This window comes from Eumetopias jubatus, unplaced genomic scaffold (assembly GCF_037043125.1).
Source record: "Eumetopias jubatus isolate StellerSeaLion01/CBP00866 unplaced genomic scaffold, mEumJub1_p1.0 scaffold_2, whole genome shotgun sequence".
Taxonomy (NCBI): domain Eukaryota; kingdom Metazoa; phylum Chordata; class Mammalia; order Carnivora; family Otariidae; genus Eumetopias; species Eumetopias jubatus.
In genome coordinates, this window is record NW_028274808.1 from 137,392,852 (window position 1) to 137,408,261 (window position 15,410).

Genomic DNA, 15,410 nt, shown 5'->3' on the forward strand with positions numbered 1-15,410 from the left:
AAGCGGCCGACGGAGGCCCCCTCCCCCGCCATCTCTCCTCCCGAATATCGCCTTGGATTCACTTCTCCGCACGTCCTACCTTCCAGAAAGTGGTCGCTTTTCTCTTCAGAGAGTTGTTGCTATTCTTTTCTTTGATCTCCTGTTGAGTTTGTAGGTGTTCAGAATGGTTTGATCCCTATCCAGCTGAATTCCTGAGACCAGACGAAATCCAGGTCTCCTACTCCTCTGCCATCTTGCTCCTCGGCTTTCTGTTCTAACAAGATCACTCAGACAGCAGTGTGGAGAATGCACTGGGGCTGGATGGGAGCCAAAGTGGCTGTAGGGACACAGGGAGGGGACTCTCAGAGCAGCTCAGGCAAGAGATGAGGCTGGTGGTGGTGATGGAGAGAATCTCATGGATATTAAAGATACATATATGGTAGATTTGGCAGGACTTTGAGATGAAGTTCATATGGAGAGTGAGGGAGAGAAGAAGATAAAGATGACTCCCTGAATTCCAACCAGAAATCTAACTGGAAAATGGTTTATGCATACGAGTGATGCTGAAGGAACAGTTTGTTCTTCGGGAAAAAGATGTTCCTTTACTTTTGGACATGTTGTTACCGAGTGGCTCACATCTTGGTCCCTGAGTGGAAATACTAAAAAGACAGACGAACAATCTGTTCTGGGATCACAGAAGAGAAACCTGATTTGGAAATGTCAACTTGGGAGCCACCATCATGCAGATGGTTGTTGAAACAAAGATGTCTCTATGCACCTCCTTCTTTATTGTGGGAACAAAAGGGAGCACTACCTTCAAGAGGATGGTGACTCTTAGCAACGAAAAACAACCTTGCCAGGACTTTGAACACTTATGGTTAGAGGCAGACCCATTGGCAAAGGAGCTTGAGAAGGAGCAGCTAGTGAAGAAGCAGAGAAACTCTGGAGAATATGTGCTCACGGAGCCTGCTCTCTTGTGAAGAGGGGACGTGGCTGCATGCGGTGCTGCTGAGAGGTCAACCCAAACAGACATATTCTAAGGAAACTAGAAATACAGAGGTCGTTGGTGACCTCGGGGAAAGTATTTTTGGTAGAGTGGTGGGAAACCAGATTACTGAGTGTGGTAGACAGCCTCCCCAAGCATACATGTCCTAATTTCCAGAACCTGTGAAGTTGTTACCTAAATGGCAAAAAGGACTCTGCAGATGGATTAAGTTAAGGGTTTTGAGGTAAGGAGATATCCAGGAATTTCTGGGTGGGCCAAGTGTAGTCACAAGAGTCCTTATAAGTAAAAGAGGGAGGCAGGAGGGTCAGAGTCAAAGCGAGCTTTGAAGATGCTAGGCTGTTAGGTCTGAAGTCGAAAGGGGACCATGAGCCAAGAAATGTGGACAACCTCCACAAGCTGGAGAAGGCAAGACAACCGATTCTCCCTTAGAGCCTCCAGAAGGAATGCAGCCCTGAGGACACTTCGATTTTAGTTCAGTGAGACTGGTCTTAGGGTCTGACCTCAAGAATGCTAAGAAAGTAAGTGTGTGTTGTTAGTTGCTTTCAGCCCCTCAGTTTGTGGTAATTTGTTACAGCAGCATGAAGAAACTGATACATTGGAAATCAAAGAAATGACAGAGGAAATGAAGACAGTAAGTGTAAATGTTGGGAAATTTGAGGGAGGCCCTATATAAGATACAATGGAAGAAGCCCTTGCTTAAGGTGGGAGAAAGGTAAATATAAATATAAATATAAATGTGTGTGTGTGTGCGTATGTGCTATTAGGTGGGAGAAACTTAAATTTCTTTTTTTTAAGGTTTATTTATTTTTTTACTTATTTTTAAAGATTTTATTTATTTATTTGAGAGAGAGAGAGAATGAGAGATAGAGAGCACGAGAGGGAAGAGGGTCAGAGGGAGAAGCAGACTCCCTGCCGAGCAGGGAGCCCAATGTGGGACTCGATCTATTTATAAGAGACAGAAAGAGCACAAGCAGGGGCAGGGGGAGTGGGAGAGGGAGAAGCAGGCTCCCCACTGAGCAGGGAGCCCAATGCAGGGCTCAATACCAGGACCCCAGGATCATGACCCAAGCCAAAGGCAGACGCGTAACTGACTGAGCCACCCAGGTGCCCTGAAACATAAGTTTCTAATATACATATTAGCACACACACACATATATATGTTAATGGGAAGATATCAGTAAAAACAGGAAGATGAAAGATTCAGAAAGAGAGTCAGGAGGTTAAGGAGGGAAGTGGGGCAGGGAGGGATAGAGAGCACAGATGGAAGCACGGACAGGATGAGGGACACAGCATCATGTGGGGAATGAAGGAGGAAAGAACACATACTGGTGCAGATCGGTTCCTAGATTTGGTGTGGGGGTGCTGAGGTAGTTCCTTACAGATGAGTGGTACCTACTTTCTCTGTGTTCCAGTTTCCTAAGTTAAAATAAAAATAATACTAACCATAATATTATCTCATAGGGTCAAGGGAATTAACTGCATTCATGTATGTCAGGAACAGGGCTCACATGTGTTGTGTGAGCTCAACACATGTCACTATCATTATTATTATATTAGTTTTCTAGGGCTGTTGTAACAAAGTACCACAAACTGGGTGGCTTACCAACTGAGATTTACTGTCTCCAGAGTCCTGGAGGCCAAAAATCTGAAATTGAGGCATTGGCAGTGTTGGTTCCTGTCAGGGCTATGAGGGGAATATCTGTCCCAGGCTCCTGTCTTTGGCTTATAGGTGGCCATCTCCCCGTGTCACTTCACATCACCTCTCCAAATGTCCAAATTTCCCCTTTCTATAAAGACATCAGCCATATTGGATCAGGGCCCACGCTATTGGCCTCCTCTTAATTACATCTGCAATAACCCTAGATCCAGATAAGGTCATATTTGAGGTACAGGGAGTTAGGACTTGACCGTATGAATTTGGAGGGGGTGGACACAATTCAGTCCATAGCCACTGTTACAATTGTCCTTTCTCTGAAGAGTCAAGTAAGGCCAACTACCATGAGGGTGGTGAGATAAAGATTTGAAGAAAGGGGAGAAGATAAACTATTTTTATTATAGTAGAAAGAAGGCTCACCAGGTAAATTCAGCAGGATTATCAGGGAGTCTTTAGTACCCAGATGACATTGGTATTAAGAATTGATAGTGGCATAAAACCCAACTCTTCATTATTGCCTATGGGGCCCTGTGTAATCTGACCATTTTATAATGGGATTGTTTGTTTTTTGTTTGTTTTTTTTTTTGCTTTTGAGTTGCATGAGTTCTTTATATATTTTGGATATTAGCCCCTTACCAGATATATGATTTGCAAATATTTTCTCCCATTAGGTATGTGGACTTTTCATTTTGTTGATGGCTTTCCTTTGCTCTGCAGAAGCTTTTTAATATGATGTAGTCCCACTTATTTATTTTTGCTTTTGTTGCTTTTGTTTTTGGTGTCTGATTCAAAAACCATTGCCAAGACCAATGTCAAGGACTTTATTGCCTATGTTTTCTTCTAGGAGTTTTATGTTTCAGGACTTCTATTCAAACCTTTAATCCATTTTGAGTTAATTTTTGTGTATGGTGTAAAATAGTGTTTGAGTTTCATTCTTTTGCCTGTTGTTGTCCAGTTCTCCCCAGCATCATTTACTGAAGAGACTATTCTTTCCCCATTGTACATTCTTGGCTCCTTTGTTGTAAATTAACTGATCCAATAAGGATGGGTTTATTTCTGTGCTCTCAATTTGTTTCCTTGATCTATGTGTCTGTTTTATGTCAATACTGTACTGTTTTAATTACTGGAATTTTATGATACAGTTTGAAATACTACATTTAGTAATATTTAGTATATATTCAGTATATAGCCCTGCATACTGAAGAGAGTAAGAAGTTGGGTAAAGAGAGAGAGAAAGGAAATAGAGAATCAAGGAATTGGAGGTCACTTTAAAGTCAAAAATGAAGAGAAAGTATTTGGGCAAATAAACCTGAAGGATGGAAGGCTGTGGTCATAGAGTATACCATCTTATCTTAGCCCGAACACTACATCTGAAACTAATGATGTACTATAAGTTGGCTAATTGAATTAAAGAAAAAGAAAATCGAGCCTGCGGCAAAGCTCACATGCTAATTCTTAATTAGGGGGTGCCATCCTAAGGAAGCAGGAGTAATGGAAAAAGGCAAATGAGGGAGAGAAGGAGAAAAAGCAGATTCAAGGTGGTATGTTACCACTTTGTCCACAGGTTCTTTAGAAAACAAAGTTGGTTGCTGAGTCATACTAGAGAAGCCAGAAGTACAGAACCACTGCATCTTTGAACAGATCCTGGGTGGGCAGGAAGGATGAGCAATTATCTGCCAGCTTCTTCTTGGCTCCTGTCTCTCAACGGTCGAAGTTGACTCCATAGGGAATTAATTCTACTATATTTCTAGGATATGTCTTGGGCCCCCTCCAGGTAGTAGCTAGGGAAGCTGGAGCTTCTGTGGGTCCAGACAGGTCAGACCTGGGAGTTGGAATAGTTTAGGCTACCTCGGTGGTGGGTGTCACAGAAGCCATGCTGGTCTGTTCCTCACTCTAGAGGAGACTGAGGTCAACGGCTGTGTTAGCCTAGGCTTTACAGCTATGGGAGCAGAATGAGGCACTGTTATGACCATTGTGTCTGAGAAGCAAGGCAAAGGGCTGAAGCCTTGGGGGCAGGCAGGGCTGAGCTGATCTGGGGTGCACATATGCCATCTGGATCAGTGATTTTAGAAGAGATTCCAGATGTGACTCTGAGAGTGGATAGCTGAAGCTGACTGGAGATGAAGAGTATTTGATATGAGGAATAAGGAGTTGCAAGGTCAAAGCATTGGATGGATGGTGTACATTGACTTTGAAATAGCATAGGATGGTGGGATTCTAAACACTGAGTTTAGTGCATAGTTGATATACATTGGCTGTATTGTTTAATGAGCACCGATAACTAGAAAAAAATCACTGTTTAAGAAAGTCAACACACTATGGATTGAAATTCAGTATGTGCAGAGAAAAGCAAAATGAAATGTATTTATATATTAGTCTTTTATAGTAAAACTTACTATTATCTGATTGTCAACTAGGCAGATTATGAATTTGTAAATTAATTGTGCCATTATTCCAAACAATTGTTTTTATTCCAGAAGGAAAACCAAGACATATTTCAAATTCTTTCTGAAGAATTGTGGAAACAGGGCGCCTGGGTGGCTCAGTCTTTTAAGTGGCTGCCTTCGGCTCAGGGTCCTGGGATCGAGCCCCGCATCGGGCTCCCTGCTCAGCCAGGAGCCTGCTTCTTCCTCTTCCCCTGCCTGCCGTTCACCCTATTTGTTCTCAGTCTGTCAAACAAATAAATAAAATCTTAAAAAAAAAAAAGAATTGTGGAAACATAGGCATAATTCTTCTGGGTAGTAAATCATAGCTCTCTCTGTCCCTAGGATTTGGGCTTGCTGTGGGTCCTGTGAGAGATACAGCAAAGATGAAGCAGATGAACTACGCCCTCCAGGTATTTACAGTGAATCTGGGGTGATAAGGAATGCCCAGAGATAACAATAATAAAGTAGAGAGTGACAAACATCATTAAAGGGCTGAGATAAAGTGCAGTCTTGTGGGAGTTATGAAGGCATACACCTAGAAGTAATGAGTGAAGCTATGAGGAGAAAGAGAAAGAGCTGGGGAGAGGGAGGGAAGCAGGGAGTAAGGACAGAATCCTGGGCAAACTAAGAATGAGTGGAAGTGGGATGGAGGAGGGAGGACTTTCAAGGAGAGCATGGGCAAGAGACTGGTCAGTTTCAAGTGCGGGACACATGTAGGCTCTGGCAGCTGCCTGGTGGACTGGGAAACCAGACAAATATGCTACGGGTTCATGCCCACAGAGTTCACTCTCCTCTCCATCAGGAATCAGCAGGGAGGGATTTGGCAAATGAGAGGCCACTGTCCCCTTGAGGACACAAGAGTGGAATGGAGAATGGTGCTCCCAGAGCTGGGCTTGGAAGATTGTGTGATATTAGTAATGAGCTTCCACCGAGGAAGGAGAGACACTAAGTACAGGGTTCCTTCTCAAGTCTCTAGTATCTTGGGAAGCAATTAAAAAAAAAAAAAAAAAAGATTGATTGATTTAGAAAATCGAGGCAGTAGGTTGAAAAGTGGAATGTTCTGATTTTTTTCTACATATTAAAGATTTGAGCTATGTATGTTCTGAAGATGTATGAATTGAAATTGCCAAGTCCCTGCGCTAAAGTCCAGTAAGCAAGACCGACAGTTAACAGGTATTTGTGACTTGGGGCAACATGCTGCTGTGGGATCCTAGAGGAGAGAGCCACTATCCTGCAGCCTCCGTGGAGACATCATGGAAGAAATAAATGGCTTTGAGGTGAAGAGTGGGATTGTTGGCTGCAGGGAGGTTGGAGACAAAAACTGCAATGCAATCAGTTGGCCCCATTTCATTACCATATCTAGTGATGCTGGCACTCTGGAGGGCAGGAACACCTAAGGCCAGCACTAGTTTGGTCCCAGGTCAGGGTTTGGCAAAGCTAAACTGAATGAATAGCACAGCAACCTAAGGTTTTAGCCTTAGCAACAGAAATGACTGCCTAGGGGGTCAGCACTTATTGTGACCCCAGCAGACAAATGAAAGAGGAAAGGAGGGAGGGGGGCAAAACAGAGAGATAGTGAGAAACTGGACGGTGGTTTTGACCCTATCCCAACCTCAGATCTTCTGGTGATTCATAACAGAGAGCTCAGCTTGAGCCTGGGCAGTCTTGGAGCAGGGGCTTACACGCAGTGAGCACCAAGGCTGGTTTGATGGGGTGGCCTGACAGAAAGTCTGTGTGCCAGGACAACTATGGAGCCTCCTGTGAGGCACTTGATCCCAAGCAAACAGGGATTCAGGCTGGGTGAGCTGGAACCAGAACTAAGTCATGCAGGGGCTTGGGAGCCTGTGTTCAGCACTACTGTGATCTGTTTTCAGCTCAGTCCCTTGGATGGAGTGAGAAAGTAGGAGAACTTTGTAAAATTCAGGGCTGCTTGGGTACTTCCCCGAACTGCATGTTCGTAAATGCAAAGACCTGCATTTTACCCTCCACATCTCCACAGGCTACCTCTGGGCTTGACACCACGGTAATCCTCGTGCTCTGGTGACAGTGTTTGGCAGAGACCATGATACCCAGTGGAACAGAGGCATACCCAGTGGGAGAAGGTTTATTCATGAATACATGTCCCGCACCACCAGCAGGCCCAGAGAAACCTTGCAGAGGAGTCCTGGAGGGGGCTGTGTTCCTCAGTCCATGACCAGGAAGGCCAGGGGAATCTGGCTTCTCCCTCTCTCAGTAGAAGGAGAAGTCAACATTTAGGCTCTGGAATTAGATAGATTGGCTCTGCAATTTAGTAGTTCTGTGAACTTGATCAAGTTATTTAACTCTCTGAGCTTGCTTCCTGAGGTTGGTTTACCTCTTCGATATGGTAAATGAGAAATTCTATGTATGCCTTTAACATGTGGCAGTCAGACCACACCTGCAATTACTTCTGCCCGAAGGCTCCTCCTCCTTGCTAACTCTTGCTCAGTCTACAATGAAATGTTATTTTTTTTCAGAGAAGTCATCCCCGAGCCCCTTTAGCAGACTCTAGATTGCCTACCCAACATCCATTGCCACTTTCTCCTTTTCGTTTGGGTATCAACCCCTCAAAGAATGCAATTCTGAAAAGTTCCAGGGCAAATTCTGAAGAGCCTAAGTCAATTTTGGTAGTCCTCCCTCCATGGCCAGCATTTAGGTGTGGGCATGAGACTCAGTCTGGACTAAGGACAAGAGAGAGGAGGTTGGCTGGGAGCTTCCATGAGCTCTTGAGAAGAGACACACTCCGATACTACTGGGCATTGTCAGGATTCTCTGTCGTAGCAGCAGCTGCTCCAGCCATCCTGGGACCACGATGGGGTGCGGACAGACCCAGGTACAGAGTTGGCATGTTGGAGCCAGCAGGGGGAATAAGAAAACAGCCCAGGCCTACCCTGACATCACTGAGGTGCTGAATTTACCAGTGAGAGCCTCTCAACCTTGGGACTTCAAGCCATAAGAAACAGTAAATTTCCTTATCATTTAAGACATTTTAAACTAGGTTAATTATTAATTGCAGCCTCCTGCATCTAGATTATAACCCCATATTTTTTTTCCTCTCCTATCATATTTTCTTTCATGGCACTTTTTACATATATATTACTTCTGTGTTTATGGGTGTGATGTCTGTTTCCCCCACTGGATTGTAGATTCTGAGTTGCCAAGATTATATGTTGATTTTGTTCACCACTGAATTTCCGGATTGTACCTGAGGCATAAGAGCTGCTTAAGCACAGCTGTTGAAAGAATGAACAAAGGCTCAAAGAATGGTCACTTTTCTCCCTCTCCTCCTTGCCATCCTCCTTGTTTTTTTTTTACAGCTCAGCATGGTATTGTTGCCAGAAGACAGGATCTCTGGGAAGGAGCTTACGTTCCCCTTCAAACTGACTAGATGGGTGACCCCAGGCGGCAGGAGTGTATCTGTGGTTTTCAAGCTTTTGCCTAGAGGAACAGTAAGAAAATACATATTACATGGTTGACCCAATATACACATATTTAACTGAAACGAAAGATATGCAGAGCATATTTACTTACTATGCATGATGTACTCCGATATTTTTATTCTATTTTATTAAAAATGTGGACCCATTAATTAGCAATCTACTATCTACCCCCCCATGGACTAAATGAATGAAAGGACTTTGAAAATCTGATTTCCTTCTTGTTGTTGTTACACTGTTCATAAAAATCCATTCTATTGATTTAGAAGTCCATGATTACAGTGACCTTAACGATGACTTAATTATTTTTCCTTTCCCTGTGGAATCCTTCCCCAGACCATCTCCTCTAGTTGGGCTATTTTGAAGGCCTGCATAAAATGGAAAGACTCTAGCATATGTTCATGAAAAAGTATTTTGTACTTCTGCTTTTTTTTTTTTTCAGTTAGCACAAAAACAAACAGGACTACATTCTTCCTCCTCTGAAATGTAATGGCCCCATTCAACATATCTTCCATGGGCCTCATTTCTATATAAGTTTATGTATGTACTAGTGCAGACCAGTGTTACATGAGTCCCACTGCCACCATGTGGTTTAAAACCCCGGAGAGTCGGGTTCCGACATTCTCTAGAGGCACCGGGAAGAATAAAACCTCACTGTACTTCCCATTCCTCAACACACAAACTGCCCTTGTCCTTGGTGGACTTGCCAGTGAAATTCCTCTGGGGAGGAAAGGGCGAAAGCCACACGAAGATCTTACAACTCCAGAGCACAGCAAATAATGTGGTGTGGATTATATATTTAGAAAACCATAATGCAAGCCTCAGGGTGAGAAAAAAACAAAACAAAACATGTAATCAAAAGGCGACTGAGAGAGCAACACCAGCCTGGGTGATCAAGAAAGCTCCCTGCTCAAGGACCTACAGATTCCGAAGGTATAATCTCTGTCCCTTAAAACCCGGTTCCAACCACTGCCCCGGCATCATGTGAATTGGCAGACTAGATGCAAGTTATGGCTCCAGAGTCCGGGAAGAGCGCGTCTCCTAGCCCCTCCGGGGTCACATGTCTTCTAGAAGGGCATCGGTGTGACCGAGGAGAACACGTCCAGGATGTGTGCCCCTGTTTGCGCTCTGGGAGGGAAGGCGAGGTGGGAGAGAGCCTGCAGGGAAAACAGACTGGAGGAGTGGGGGGGAGAGGGAGGGGAAGGAAAAGATGAACACGTCCCTGAACTTTCCTCTCCCCTCGTCCCACACACTTGAAATAGAAATAATAACAACAACAACAAAAAAATGCTTTACAACCACGATGTTATCTCCCTCCTTAAGTTGCCTCACTCTGGAGGGTATGGGGTATAAAGTGCAGCCTGCGGCTATCTCCGGAGAGCTTGTCTCCGGAGCAAAGGTTCAGGCCAGTGTGGGCGCGCGAGCGGGTGACCCCACCTTTTGGGAAGCCGGCTCCCTGCTCTTCCACGCAGTAGCCCCGCTGACCCTCCCCCACCTCCTTCTCCTCCTCTCCTCCCTCTTTCCCTCCCTCCCTCCTTGCGTGTCTGCTCTGCACCGGCCCCCACCGAGGAGCCAGGCGGCAGCACCCAAGCCGCCGCAGCTCCTGCCCGCAGCGCGCTCGCCCGCGCCCCCGGAGCCCACGTAGCCCGAGCAGCGGCGGCGGCAGCCCCGGGCCTGCGCTGCGCGCCCTGCGCACGGCCCGGGCTCGCAGAGCTGCCCTGCGCTCGGCTGGGGCTCCGCAGGCGGCTGGGGAGGGCGACGCGGGAGAGGACGCGGAGACCCAGGGGCTGCGGCGCCAAGGTGACAAGCTGCGCACCTGGGAAGTTACCCGGCTGTCTGGTGAGGTTCGAGGGAGGGAGGCTTGGGCGCCGGGGGAGCGCAGGGAGGGACGGGGTCGGGGTGCGCGCGTGTGCATGCTGTGCGTGCACTGCGCGCTGTGCGCCTCCGTTCCACACCCCGCCGGTCTCGTGCATGTGCTGTGTGTGGACGTGTGCTCGCTTTGCGTTCGCTTGGTGTGGCAGCCCTTTGTGAGCTCCTGGAGGCGAGGGAAGGCTACTCGATTTTAAGAAGCTTGGCTAGGGGCGGGAGGGGAGAGCTCGGCCCCAGTGGGGATTCCTCGGGGCTGTCACTCCTTGAGCCCCGAGCAGAGCAGCCTTGAAGACTGTCGCTCCGGGCTGGGGGCTTGGCGGTGCTGTCAGGGCTTGCGCTCCTGGCTTCGGCCAGCCCTGGGTAGCTGCTAGGAGCCGAGTACTCGCGCGAGGACTTCATGAGTCCTTGTAAACTTGTGTGGGTGTTCTGTGGCACTCCCAGCACCGTGAGGCGCTTTGACGTTGCTTGCTCTGTATTTCCTAGTGATGAAGAAACAAGAGCAAGCAAACAAAAACAATAAATCATCTACTTAAGGGATGAGAGAGAACGCAATGGGTTCAAGTTTGGGAAGAACTAGGTTGCAAATAGATGGCAGTTGAGGCCAGAGATGAGAATAGAAAGAAACAACTCAGGCAGAATTAACAGGTAGAAAGGTCTGATAGTAGCTTTGGTGCCCTGATCTTCACCTTGTTCTGGAAGTTCCTAGGGGCTTTTTTCATAAAGGAAGGGAGCAACATAAGCTTCTGGCCCCCCTCCCCTCCCCAGTTCTTTAGAAATTATAGTCTCTTTTCTTTGCAAGTTTCTATTTTACTCCCGGACAAGGTGAGCATCCCACATAGCATACAGTATCTGTTGCCAGCACTCCTGTTTAGTTCACAGGAGAGTATGAGCTAATATGGTGGAGAATTCTCTTTGGAGAATTAGAGGCCATTCTGTCTGCACTGAGACACTGTGTAACTGAGAATAAACGACGGTGCACAGAGATCTCTCTGTTCCATGTGAAATACTTAACTATAGTCCTCTGGAATCCATACAAGTGAGGCTAATTCACCACACAGTGAAGGCATATGTTGCTTGGATATTGCCCAGGTCTTTTGATCCCATATTGTCTTGCTTCCTCCAGGCCATTTTCCTATCAATTATTCCCTCTTCTCCTATGTTTTCATTTTCTCTATCTTCGCTGGTTCAGTATTCTGGGCTTACAAATACTCTCAAGCTTCCACTGTTCTAAAAATCCATTTCATGAACCAAGATACCATCTTGAAGGCCCTACTCTCAACATCAGCTCTTCCCACAGTCCTTTGTAATCAGATTTCTATCCCAACTCTTGTGTGAAAGGCTAAATTCCACACTCTTCCCTCTGATTTAATTTGCTTTGGTCTATCTGTGGGATGTGAATAGCAGCCTGCTCACTTCTTGAAAATCTTATCTTCCTGGTCTCTATGATACTCTTCCTAGATCTCTTATTTGTACAACTATTTCTTCCCCATCTTTATCTGCTTCTCCTCCTCCTCTTCTATGAATAAGATCCATAGGTATTATCTAGATGTACATATATAATGATGGAGGCATTCCTTTCTTTTCTTCCAGTGATCTCATCTGCAATGGGACTTCAAATTCTTACCTCTGTAAAGCAGTCTCTTGCCTTGACCTTTCTTTTTTGCTACTGTCTTCTAGACATTTCTACCTTGATGACATGTAGGCACCTCATACTCAACTTAGATAAATTCAGCTTCATTACTGTCTCCATGAAGCCCACTCATTCCCCTGACTTTAGTCAGTGTCACAGTACCCAGACCATAGACGGTGCTCTCTTCATTTTTGAATGAATGAATGAATGAGTTAATAGTACTACCTTCTTCCAAGCCTTCTAAAATCAAAATATTGGAATCATTCTTTTTTTTTATTTCCCTCTATGTACACCCATTTATTCACCACATTGAGGGATTTAGCCCCTGCGGGATTCCTCCCACCATTCTCATTTTTTACTCTGAATCCATTCATACCTCCTCTCACTTTTACCAAAGCAATAGCTTCTTCTTACCGTATCTCTAGTTTTTCTTTCACATGTCATATAGGCCTAGACACTTTTCCTCTCCTCATTGCCAGTCTCCTGAGCGCTCTCGTCTACTACTTCAGCTTCAGCCTCTACTTAGGCTATCAAAGACATATTTTCAGCACCCTGCTCCTGATTTTCTAGTCCCTCATGTCTTACTGCCTACTGAGCTCCTCCATATTAATTTCCACAGGTCCTTCAAACTGAGCATCTCCAAAATTAAACTCATCATCTCATCCCTCCAATCTGCTCCTCCTTTTGGTTAATCACATCACTTCTTACCCAGTTGCCACAATGGAAATTTCCAAATCTTTGTTCTCTTTCTTCTTATCACCACTCAAATTCCATCAGCTATAATCTACTGACCTACACTTATAAAATTACATTTCTCTCTCTTGGCCTGTCTCTCTGATACTCTAGCACCCAAAAATAGCTGAATGGAATGCCACCACATTTGACAGTGAAAATATAGGATATGTGTCATTTGTAAAATTCACCATGAACATTCTCTTGGGTGGAGAGGCACTTCAAAGGGATAGTCAACCTCTGGAGTAGCTGAAACTGAAGCTCATATGACTGCCTGACAAAGAAGATTACTCTCCAAACTAATATGCTATGGTTAGAGAAAACAAGCAGTAGATTAAAAACTGAGCCCCAGGTCATCAGTCACAAGATGGGCAGATGCTTTTAATTGTGGCTTCGACAGGGAATTGGATTGTTCTCACAATGGCAGCTCCGTGTGCTTTGCTTCAGGGAGAAGAAGCAGGGATTTATATATTTAGTGATGGTTAATTATTTTATAAAAGAACTTTGGTGAAACAAATTAAGGATAGCACCAAATGCATCAGTTTCATATAGACTTAGAAGACGATAAAAATCTGTGTAATTCACTCCTCTGATTTCATGGTAAACTACCCATATCATAAAAAAAGAATCGATTATACTTTTCATGATTTATTGAAGGGAAGGAAATTGCACAGTTACCTATAGCCATAGCTTTTACCAAATCCCTGATGATCATGGTTTTCTCTTCTGGCTACCATGGAGTTGGTCCATGTAAACAGATTTATCTTGAGTTCAAGAAGTTCAAGACGCGAGAATGAGCTTGGGACTTTGGCCTTATCCTATCCTCATCACCTTTTACTTGGATTGGTGCAATAACCTCTTACTTTGTTTCTCTCCCTCTAAGCTCTTTTCACTCCATTCCATATTTATGGCCAAGGAAATTATTTTTCTCAGGGACAAATCTGACCATATAACTTGAAAAAAACTTGACCTACACTAAAATGCAGATACCATAACATGGCATATGATGTTCTTCAGCATCTTATTCCTGCACTACACTTTTCTGTGCTCATCACTTTCTCCCATCATGCATTTCAGCCTGTTTCCTGGATATGCTGTCAGCTTTTTTGCATACACTCCTTAATACACGTTCTTTTTTTTTTTTAACTAATAGACTTTAGTTTTTAGGAGAATTTTAGGTTTATAGAAAAATTAGGTGAAAATTACAGAGAGTTTCCATATGCTCACCTGCCCCCTCCTCCTGTCCCCTATTCTTAACATCTTGCAACAGTGCGGCACATTTGTTATGATGAATACACATTTGTTGATGAATACATGATTATTAACTAAAGTACCTAGTTTACAATAGGGTTCATTCTTTGTATTGTACATTCTGTGGGTTTGGACAAATATATAAGATGTGTATCCACCATTACAGCATCACACAAGAGGTACACTGCCTTAAAATTCCCCTGTGCTCCTCCTATTCATTCCTCTCTTCCTCTCCCCAGGTCCCTGCAACCACTGATCTTTTTAGTGTTTCTAAGGTTTGTCTTTTCCAGCACAACATATAGTTGGGATCATGCAGTATGTAGATTTTCCAGATTGACTTATTTCACTTAGCAATATGTATTTAAAATTCCTCCATGTCTTTCCATGGCTCGATCATTATTACTTTTCAACCCTGAATAATATTTCATTGTCTAGGTTTACAACAGTTTGTTTATCTGTCTTTCCACTGAAGGACATCCTGATTGCTTCCAGGTTGTGGCAGTTATGAATAAAGCTACTGCAAATATCCATATGCAGGTTTTGGTGTGGACATACATATTCATATCAGTTGAATTTTGTAGCTTTATAAGCAACTCCCAAACCATCTTCCAAAGTGGCTGGATCATTTCACACTCCCATCAGCAATGAATGAGAATTCTTGCTGCTCCACATCCTTTCCAGCATTTGGTGTTGTCAGTGTTTGGCTTTTGGTCATTCTGATAGGTATATGGTGATATCTCACTATTGATTTAATTTGAGATTCTCAAATGACATATAATGTTGAGCATCTTTTCATATCCTTATTTTCCACATGTGTATCTTCTGTGGTGAGATATCTGTTTATATTTTTGCCCTTTTTAAAAAAAGATTTTATTAATTTATTTGGCACAGGAGAGAGTGAGAGAGCACAGCAGGCATGGTGGCAGGCAGGGGGAGAGGGAGAGGGAGAGGGAGAGGGAGAGGGAGAAGCGGACTCTCGGCTGAGCGGGGAGCCTGACATGGGGCTCTATCCCAGGACCCTGGGATCATGACCTGAGCCGAAGGCAACCGCTTAACTGACTGAACCACCCAGGCACCCCCTATTTTTGCCCACTTTTCAACTGGGCTATTTGTTTTCCTACTGTTGAGCGTTAAGAGTTCTTTGTATATTTTGGATACTAGTCCTTTATTAGATATGTGCTTTGCAAATGCTTTCTCCCAGTCTGTGGCTTGTTGTTGCATTCTCTCAATGGTGTCTTTGCAGAGCAGATGTTTTAAATGTTAATGAAGTCCACCTTATCAATTTTTTTCCTTTCATGGATTGTGCTTTTGGTGTTTTATCTAAAAAGTCATCACCAAACCCAAGATCACTTAGCATTTTGCCTCTATTGTCTACTAGCAATTTTATAGTTTTGTGTTTTATGTTTAG

General features: G+C 44.3%; 1 protein-coding gene across 1 annotated transcript in view; it reads left to right on the forward strand.

The window, feature by feature from the left end:
* Positions 1 to 9,823: 9,823 nt before the first annotated feature.
* Positions 9,824 to 15,410, forward strand: part of PRKG2 (protein kinase cGMP-dependent 2) — a 106,567-nt gene continuing 100,980 nt past the window's right edge. Inside the window, exon 1 of the mRNA XM_028124225.2 lies at positions 9,824 to 9,904. Coding sequence (XP_027980026.2) covers positions 9,824 to 9,904 — 81 coding nt within the window. The remainder of the gene's footprint in view (positions 9,905 to 15,410) is intronic.